The sequence below is a fragment of the Nicotiana attenuata genome, unplaced genomic scaffold (assembly GCF_001879085.1).
Source record: "Nicotiana attenuata strain UT unplaced genomic scaffold, NIATTr2, whole genome shotgun sequence".
Classification (NCBI taxonomy): Eukaryota; Viridiplantae; Streptophyta; class Magnoliopsida; order Solanales; family Solanaceae; genus Nicotiana; species Nicotiana attenuata.
The window spans coordinates 33,337-43,522 of record NW_017676512.1 but is presented as its reverse complement, the minus strand read 5'-3'; the positions used below and the strand labels follow the sequence as shown (position 1 = coordinate 43,522).

General features: G+C 43.8%; 1 protein-coding gene across 1 annotated transcript; it reads right to left on the bottom strand.

The window, feature by feature from the left end:
• Positions 1–105: 105 nt before the first annotated feature.
• On the bottom strand, positions 106–5,235 carry LOC109221054 (the record flags this gene model as incomplete). Its single annotated transcript, XM_019385513.1, has 8 exons — positions 106–244; positions 547–721; positions 1,366–2,059; positions 2,143–2,744; positions 2,880–4,009; positions 4,127–4,289; positions 4,955–5,016; positions 5,102–5,235. Coding segments are annotated over 8 exons (3,099 nt in total), but the record flags the coding sequence as incomplete, so codon positions are not given.
• Between the last annotated feature and the right edge of the window lie 4,951 nt (positions 5,236–10,186).

Below are 10,186 nucleotides of genomic sequence, written 5' to 3'. Positions count from 1 at the left end.
ATTATCATTTATCCTTTCAAGAACTCGGTAGGGGCCTTCTCCCCTATGGAGAAGTTTGTTCTTTCTCTTTTGAGGAAATCTTTCCTTCCTCAAGTGAATCCAAACCCAATCACCGGGTTCAAATATCATCCGCTTTCTTTCTTTGTTGGCCCTAGAAGCCGCTTTGTCATTCATTTTCTCAAGTTGATGTCTTGCCTTCTCATGAATCTTCTTCATAGCCTCGGCCCTTTTCTTGGCATCTAAACTAACAATCACATCTTGAGACAAAGGAGTTAGATCCAAAGGGGTGAGGGGATTAAAACCATACACACTTCAAAAGGAGTCATGCCAATAGAAGAATGATAAGAACGATTATATGCAAACTCAATCAATGGTAAATGCTCCTCCCAAGAAGTAAGCTTCCCCTTGACCATGGCCCTAAGCATGTTACCTAAGGTCCTATAGACCACTTCGGTTTGGCCATCGGTTTGGGGGTGACAAGAAGTAGAGAATTTCAAATGCGTGCCAAGTTTACTCCAAAGGCTTTTCCAAAAGTAACTAACAAACTTGGTATCCCTATCACTAACAATAGATCTAGGAACCCCATGCAACTTAAGCACATCGTTTACAAACAGATCAAGTACATGTGTAGCATCATCACTCTTATGGCAAGGTATAAAAATGAGCCATCTTAGAAAATCGATCAACAACCACAAAGATGCTATCTTTTCCCCTCTTCGTCCTAGGTAAACCAAGCACAAAGTCCATAGAAATATCAAGCCATGGCGCTTTGGGAATAGGGAGTGGGGTGTACAAACCATAAGGATTAGACTTAGATTTAGCATGCTTACATTCAATACAATTTTCACAAATATGCACAACATCACCTTTCATTTTAGGCCAACAAAAGTGTTCCTCAAGAATGGCTAAAGACTTATCAATTCCAAAATGGCCCATCAAACCCCCACTATGTGCTTCCCTAACTAGCAACTCTCTCCAAGAAGAACGAGGCACACAAAGTCTACCTTCCCTAAGCAAAAATCCATCAACCTTGGAAAATATTCTTTCCTCCCTAAGGTGAGCTAACTCTTTCTTTCTCTCCTTATGTTCTTCTTTGTCAAGACATTCTTCCTCTATGTGTGGGAATTCTCTTAAAAGAGTCATGGTTCTCACACTTAGAATATATCTCTCCAAAGTCAACATCACTAGGATAAAGATCCTTCAAGCACTCAAATCCTATCAACTTACAAGACAAAGTACTCAATAAGGCATATCTCCTAGAAAGTCCATCCGCTACTACATTCTCTTTGCCTTTCTTATAATGGACCACATAAGGAAATTGCTCTAAAAATTCCAACCATTTAGCATGTCTATTCCCCAACTTACCTTGGATTCTAAGGTGCTTCAAAGCATCATGATCGGTTTTAACAACAAACTCCCTGTGCCAAAGGTAGTGTCTCCAAGTAGCTATGACTCTCACTAAGGCATACAACTCCCTATCATAGTTAGAGTACTTCAAACAAGCTCCCTTAAGTTTTTCACTAAAATAGGCTAAAGGCTTTCCATCTTGCATAAGAACTGCTTCAATGCCTATTTGGCTTGCATCACACTCTATCTCAAAGGTCTTATCAAAGTTTGGCAATTGTAAGAGTGGCGCACTACTCAAAGCTTCTTTCAAGGCATTGAAAGCCTCCTCTTGTACAAGACCCCAAAGAAAACTCTCATCTTTCTTGATAATTTGGGTCAAAGGTGCGGCAATAGTACTAAACCCTTTTACAAATCTTCTATAAAAACCCACTAAACCATAAAAACTCCTAACATCCCCGGTGGACTTAGGCCTAGGCCAATTCCTAATTGCCACTACCTTAGATTCACCAACCTCAACACCTTGAGCACTAACAACAAAGCCAAGAAAGACAACTTTATCAACACAAAAATTGCACTTTTTCAAATTAGCAAATAATCTTTCTCGCCTAAGAGCCTCAAAAATATAATGAAGGTGTTCTACATGCTCCTCAAGTGTTTTAGAGTATACTAGAATGTCATCAAAATAAACCACAACAAACTTGCCTATGAAAGGCTTCATGACATGATTCATCAAACGCATGAAAGTACTAGGAGCATTAGAGAGGCCGAATGGCATAACCATCCACTCATATAAACCAAACATGGTCTTGAAGGCGGTTTCCATTCATCACCGAGTTTCATTCGTATTTGGTGATAGCCACTTCGCAAGTAAATTTTAGAAAAGATTTGAGAACCACTCAACTCATCAAGAAGATCATCTAACCTAGGGATAGGATGACGATACTTTACCGTGATTTTGTTGATGGCTCTACAATCAACACACATCCTCCAACTCCCATCCTTCTTTAGCACTAGAATGACCGGGACCGTACATGGGCTCAAACTTTCACGAACAAATCCCATCTCTAGAAGCTCTTCCACTTGCTTATGAAGTTCATTTATAGCTTCGGGATTGCTCCTATAGGCGGCTTGGTTGGGAAGTTGAGATTCGGGCACAAAGTCAATTTGATGCTCAATGCCTCTAAGTGGGGGAAGCTCCTTTGGTAGCTCATCCGGAAAGACATCTTCAAAATCTTGCAAAAGAGAAGAAATGGAACTAGGTAAGGTAGAAAGAATATCATTAGCAATCAAACAATCTTTATGCATAACAAGAAAGATAGTTGGTTCATGAGCAACTTCCCTTAGAGGCTTGTAGTTGTTTGCAAGGAAGCTCACCCGCGGTCTCGGTACCACTTCTCCTTTTTCACATAAAGATTGAATCTTAACATTAGACACACCTTCATTCGCACTTTTACCTTGTAAAGATTGAAGCTTTACCCCTTTTTCCGTCTCTTTTTCATTTTTGTCTTCTCTTGGAGCCTTACACTCATTACTCTTCTCCTTCTTTTGTTCACTCTTCACCTTTTGTCTCAACTCTCTCATTATCTTGTAATCCTCACTTACTTGAAACGGGGTTATGGGACGGAGAGTAAACCTTTGGCCATCCTTGATAAGTGAATACTTGTTTGTTCTCCCATCATGCTTTGCATACCTATCATATTGCCAAGGTCGCCCCAAAAGTAGATGACAAGCTTGCATAGGAACAACATCACACCAAAACTCATCTTCATATCTCCCTATTTTGAATTTTATGAGCACCATTTTGGTGACTCGAAGGTCTCCACACTCATGTAGCCATTGTAGTCTAGATGAAGGATGCTTCTTTGTTGGCAAATCTATTTGTTCAAGCAAAGAGGAACTTACTACATTAGCACAACTTCCGCTATCAATGATGAGAGAGCAAAGGTTTCCCAAAATTTTGCATCTTCCATGAAATAGATTCTCCCTTTGATCTTGATCTTCTCTAGCTACGGCCAAAACTTTTCTTGTTACCAAGTAAGATCTCGGCCCATCATCTTCTTGTTCTTCTAATTCTTCATCACTTGTTTCATGTTCACTATCTCTATGCTCTTGGTCACTAGCTTCGGTTCTATAGCTTCCATCATCCATAGCAATGATAGTTCTTCTATTTGGACAATCTTTCATGTAGTGACCAAGTCTTTGACATTTATGGCATCGCACATTGCTAAGGGACTTGGTTTGAACATTGGAAGTCCCTTTAGTTTCCACTTTTAGCTTGTTTTTGTCCACTTGAACCTTGGGACCATACTTGGAATCTTTGGATTTCTCCCAATTGTTTGTGGATTTCCAAGGCTTATCATTCTTGTTCCAAGTTGTAGCCTTTGACTTGTAGCTTTTGTTTTCTTTGCACCTTTCTACCTTCAAGGCCATCAAGTAAGCATCTTCCAATCTTTCAAACTTTTGAAGCTCCAAAGCCTCACCAATTTCCTTGTGAAGACCCGCCAAAATTCTAGTGATGACAACTTGGTCATCATCATCAACATCACACCTCAATCTTGTAGTCTCTATCTCTTGGTAACCTTGTGGTTGCCTTGGTAACTTTTGTGGTTGCCTTGGTAACTTTTGTGGTATTTGGTTGGGTTGGTGGTGTTGCAATTTTTCCCTTCAAAGCATTTCTCGCACTTGTGAAGGAGAGGGTGTAGTAGAGGAATTAGTAAGCGTCATACTACGCTCCCTTCCTTGTTGCCTCAAGTGAGATTCCTCTATCATGGAATTCAACCTTGCATCCGTTTGGTGTTGCTGTATGCTAACATTGGTAACCTTCTCACTTAAGTTGGTAACCTTCTCGCTTATGTCATAAAGCATAGAAACAACATCATGCATCAGAGTCTCACTCCGTGGATCACAATTAGGAGTAGAAGTTTGTCCGTACTCCATGATACCTACAAAATGAGCAAACAAGTTAGTAGTAAAAGTCCTCACCAACTCACTTGATGTCGCTCAACCCTCGTGTATCACACTTTGCACCAATTGGCTCTTGCGTGCTCAAAGTCTTATTCGCTCTTGCCTTTTTCCGCTCAAGTAGTGAATGTCAAAATTGCTAGCAAACTTAAGTTCCAACCGTCTTCAGGGTGGAGTGGAAATTGTGTATTCACAAGGACGGACAATTAAAAGCAAACGGACTTGAATCAAGCAATTCACAACGAAATTAAAATACAAAAGCACGAAACAATTGGCACGAAAAAAAGTTAACCGCACAAAGAAACTAGAATTAAACTCAATATGAACTAATATCAATTTAATCTAGTTGAGAATTAACAAACAAGAAGAAAAGATTAACGGGAAAGAAAAGAGCAAACTGGACAGAACAATTTCTGAACTTCTGAACTCCTCTCTGGACTTGTTGCAGTTTGCTGGATTTCCTTTCTCAAAACTTCAATTTTCCAGCTTCAAATCCCTTCCTAAGCACCTAAATTCTCAGCTCAAACTCTTGTCCAAAACTGCAGATTTTCAGCAGCTCAATCAGGAGAGAAACAGGGCAAAAATTTGCTCTCAAACACTGCCCCAATGCTACTGATTTCCTAGCTCAAATGATGTCCCAAGCTGCAAATTTCAGCAGCTCGAATTGGTGGAGAAACTGTGTAGAATACTGTGCAAATTTCAGCAGACCTGTTCAGTTCAAATTGTGCAGAAAACCAGCTCAAACTATGGAGAAATAATAGTGCAGAATTTCTGTCCAAACTATCTAGAAAACTGCAGCTGAACAGGGCAGAAATTCAGCTCAAACTGTGCAGTAGCTGAAGCACCAAAAACAGTTGAAACTGGGCAGAAAATTTCAGTCCTCTGATGTTGTTCCAAAACTGCAGAAACAGGGCAGATTTCTTTGCTCTAATGCTAGTCCAAAACTCCAGGTTTCAGCAGCTCACAGATGCAGCAACTGGGCAGCAAAGTTGTGCAAATCAAAACCTGAATCGTTGCGATGAATGAATTGAAGTTCGTGGCGATAATTCAGTTGCAAACGAGTCCTAGAAAATGGAGAACACAACTGCAATTTTTTAGTTGCAAATCAGTGGCTGCTGTTCTTCGTCTTCTTGAGAGAATTGACTCCAAAAATACTTCAACCTACAAGCAATTCGAATCAGCTCTACAAATGTTCTTCTTCGATTTACCAGCTGCTCGAATCAACTCGTATCAGTTCGAGAAGTTCTTCAATCGAAACAAGTGTTCTTCGACTGATTCAAGCTCGACTCAAATGGTTATGAATTTTTGCATCCAAGGGGTATTGTCCTAGTGGTCAATAAAGTGGGTGCAGATCTTAAATACCAGGGCTCAGAACCCAGCAGAGACGAACCACTAGGTGTGTGACAACCCAAAGGGTCATCACCTATATTCCTACTCCCTCTGTACTTCTGAGGCCCTGGAAAGCTCATTTGGGGTTGCCTCGAGTTGTGTGCGCAGTCCGGGCGCGTAGCCGGAACGTTTAAATATGAATTTGTGAGAAAAATAATAAATTCTGATGTCTTAATTGATTAAGTTTGACTTCGGTCAACGTTTTGGGCAAACGGACCCGGACTCGTGATTCTACAGTCCCGGAGGGTCCGTAGGAAAATATGAGACTTGGGGGTGTGCCGGGAATCAAATTCCGAGATCCCGAGTCCGAGGAATGAATTTTTGTGTGAAATTGTTTTCTGATAATAATTAAAGAATTGGAAAGTGTTATTTGTTTAGAAGACTGTGCTGTTGGGCTCGTATTTTGGTTCCGACGCCCGGCACAAGTCTTAAATATGAGTTAAGCAATTTCTCTAAAGTTTGGTTAGATTTGGACGTCATTTGACGTGTTTTGAGCTAAAAACTCTAAACTTGATGTTTTATGAAAATTGGAAGGAAATCCTGGGTCTTGAGGCCTAATATGATGATTTTGATATTGTTTGGGCGATTTGATCGCACGGATGAGTCCGTAGGACGTTTTTGAGCTTATATGTATGTTCGGTTTGGAGCCCCGAGGGCTCGGGTGAGTTTTGAGTAGGTCCCGGGAGGTCTTAGGCTAGAAAAATAGCAGATGGTTGCAGGTTCAGGGGTTGCAGGCCCCCAGCGCGGCCGCGGTCATTCCCGCGCGGTCCGCGCTGGAAGCCGCGCGGCCGCGGTGCAGCTCTGCGCTGTCCGCGTGGCTAGATTCAGAGGGCCAGTGAAGTCTAGGTCGACCAGCGCGGCCGCGCACCAAATCAGTGCGGTCCGCGCTGGGAGATTCAGAGAGTGGGTCTTGGGTCCATTCAACCAGCGCGGCCGTGCACCAAATCAGTCTGGTCCGCGCTGGGTAGGTTCAGAGAGTCATTTTTCTTCCCTTCCTCGGCGCGGCCGCGGTGCATTTTTGTGCGGTCCGCGCCAGTCTTCAGCACAGTATATAAAGTCGGGATTTTAAGTCATTTTTCACTTTTTCAAAACCCAAAACATAGGAGGCGATTTTCCAAACGATTTCACTTCTTCAAAACGATTGGTAAGTGTTTTCTAACTGATTTTCTTTACTCCTTAACATCCTTAAACATGATTTCAACTTCAAAACAAAGATTTTAATGGGGAAATTGGGAATTTAGGGTAGAACCTAGGTTTTCTAAAATTGGGGGTTTTGGACCTCAATTCGGGGTCCGATTCCAAAATAACTTACATATTTGAGTTCATTGGGGAATGGGTAAACGGGTTTTGGTTCGAACCTCGGGTTTTGACCATGTGGGCCCGGGGGTATTTTTGACCTTTTGGGGTAAATTGATGAAAAAGCTATAATTAGTCATTGGGTTTGATTTGTTTAGCACATATTGATATCATGAAGTCCTTATTGCATAGATTTGGTCGAGTTGGAGCCTAATTAGAGAGGGAAAGCGGTTGTGGAGGATTGTATCGGCCGCGGAAGTTGAGGTAAGTGTTTGGTTTAACCCTAGCTTGAGGGAATAGGATTCGAGTCTTGTTTGCTAATTGCCAAATGATCGAGTACGATGTATAGGTATGGTGGCGAGTTCCTATACATTGGGGTCTAGCATGACCGTGAGTCCTTATATGTGAGTTGTTTGGATATTGTTATGCCTTCCATGTTATTAATGGCTTCTATACGTGGTAAACACCTTGTGAAAGATATTGTGTTTGTAGAACTTCGTGGAGCATTGGCTCGGTCGGAAATACAAATGGTGAGGTATGTGAAATGAGAAATGCCTTAGAGCTTGACACGAGTGCTAATGAGAGTTTGGATATGGAAATGAAAGAAAAAGAGAAATAACGATTTATTCTTGCATGGTTGTTATTGGTTGTTTGTGTACCCTTGTTGGGATTTCTTTCCAAATACTTGTTTACTCCCTTGCCCTTTATTTGTGACTGTTGTTTGGGCAAGGTTGAGAGGTATACATTACGGATCGGGTTGTGCACCGCAACAATATTATATGTGGATCGGGTTGCACGCCGCAACAGTGATAATTGTGGATCGAGTTGCACGCCACAACAATGTTATGTGTGGATCGGGTTGCACGCCGCAACAGTGATAATTGTGGATCGGGTTGCACGCCGCAACAGTGTTGAAATGTATTAGGGTCGGGTTGCGCGCCGCAACAGTTATTGATGCAAAATGTGTTTAGTGTTGGTATTAGTTTCTTGTTCGCCTTAAATTTTAAATTGCACCTAGATTGATTACTTTGGATTTACTGTTAATCTTGTTATCTCCCCACCGCATGTTTCCCCTCCCATACTGTTAATTGCCTTGTACTTCGATTTTCGTTGTATATTTATAATTGCACAGGTTTATGTGGGGTCCAGTCTAGCCTCGTCACTACTTCGCCGGGGTTAGGCTAGACACTTACCAGCACATGGGGTTGGTTGTGTTGATGCTACACTCTGTGCATTTTTGCACAGGTCCAGGTATTAAGCAGCAGCAGCAGCATTAGCGCGGGGGCGAACCTTCAGTCCAGAGAGACCCGAGGTAGCTTGCAGGCGTCCGCAGGCCCGACGTCTCCCTTCTATATTTACGCTTTGGCTGTCATCTCATTGTACCCGAGATAAATAGATTATGTTTCTTTCAGACTTTGTATGTAGTACTCTTTAGATGTTCGTGAGGATGTGACTCCAGTCCCGGGGTAGAGATATATGTGTTGGAACTTCTGTATTATTGATCATCTATCTACATTTAAGTCTTCCGCTTATGATTTTAATTCCGTCGCCTTTATTTAATGCCGTTAATTGTTAAAAAAAAAGATCATGTGTTTAATGTTATTGCTAATTAAGTTGGCTTGTCTAGCTCCTATTAGTAGGCGCAATCACGACTCCCGAGGATGGGAATTCCGGGTCGTGACAAGTGTGTATCAGAGCTCTAGGTTACATAGGTCTCACAACTCACGGACAAGCTTAGTAGAGTCTGAGGGATCGGCGCGGAGACGTCTGTACTTATCCCCCAGAGGCTGCCAAGTTAGGAAAAAAATCCCCCAGGCAGCTCTCGCTAGGGGCAGAGGACGAGGTCGTGCTAGAGGCAGAGGTAGGGGCAGAGCTCAGCCCCGAGCAGCAGCACCAGCGGCGGAGCCCCAGGTCGGTTTTGACGAGGAGGTTCCGGCCCCAATCCCAGCAGTGCCAGTGGGCCCAGCTCAGAGGGGTTTATAGCCACCCCAGTTCTTCAGGACGCTTTGGTCAGATTGGTAGGGAATTTGTTCGGTGTCTCGGAGTTGCTTTGCGGAGAGCGTCACTAGAGCGGGTTTGCTTCCAGTAGCACCAGCCACTTCTCAGGCTGGAGGAGGAGTTCAGACTCCTGCTACACGTACTCCGGAGCATGTAGCTCCCCAGGCTCAGGTTCTAGTGGTTCAGCCAGTTGTGGCAGCTCAGCCGGGTATTGTGACTCAGGCCGGCGATGAGCGGCTATGCCCGCAGATGCTTTGTGGAGACTGGATAGTTTCACCAATCTCTTCACCACCACATTCAGCGGTGCTTCTTCAGAGGACCCCCAGGATTTCTTGTATAGCTGCCATGAGGTTCTTCGGACTATGGGTATTGTGGAGACCAATGGGGTCGACTTCGCCACTTTTCGTCTAGCAGGATCCGCCAAGACTTGGTGGAGGGATTTCTGTTTAGCCAGACCAGCGGGGTCGCCAGCATTGACATGGGATCAGTTTGCAGAGTTATTTTTGGAGAAGTTTCTCCCAGTTACTCAGCGAGAGGCTCTTCGCAGGCAGTTCGAGCGTCTCCAGCAGGGCTCTATGTCAGTCACTCAGTATGAGACCCGGTTTATCGATCTAGCTCGCCATGCTATTGTTATACTCCCCACTGAGAGGGAGAGGGTGAGGAGATTTATTGATGGTTTGATTCAGCCGATTCGTCTCCAGATGGCTAGGGAGACTGGTAGTGAGATCAGCTTTCAGGAGGCGGCCAATGTGGCCCGCCGAGTTGAGATGGTTCTGGCACAGGGGGGTGGCCATAGAGTGGACAAGAGACCCCGTCACTCTGGTCGTTTCAGTGGTGCCTCATCTAGAGGCAGGGATTCTTATGATAGGGGTCAGCCCTCCAGGTTTCTCAGGGTGTCCCAAGTGATCGTGGTTACCGTGGGCATTATTCTGATCAGCAGTCCCTCAGTGTACCATCAGCTCCCATCAGCGCACCGCCACTTCAGAGTTTCCGTGGAGGTTACTCAGGTCGCCAGGGCCAGCCACAGCGTTCAGAGGGGTGTTATGAGTGCGGTGAGTATGGTCACATCAGGAGAGCTTGCCCGAGATTGAGGGGTACTCAGTCGCAGCAGCAGGGTCCCCGTCCGATGATTCAGGCACCGGATGCTCCACAGCCAGCTAGAGGTGGAGGTAGAGGCCATAGAGTTGGAGGTAGA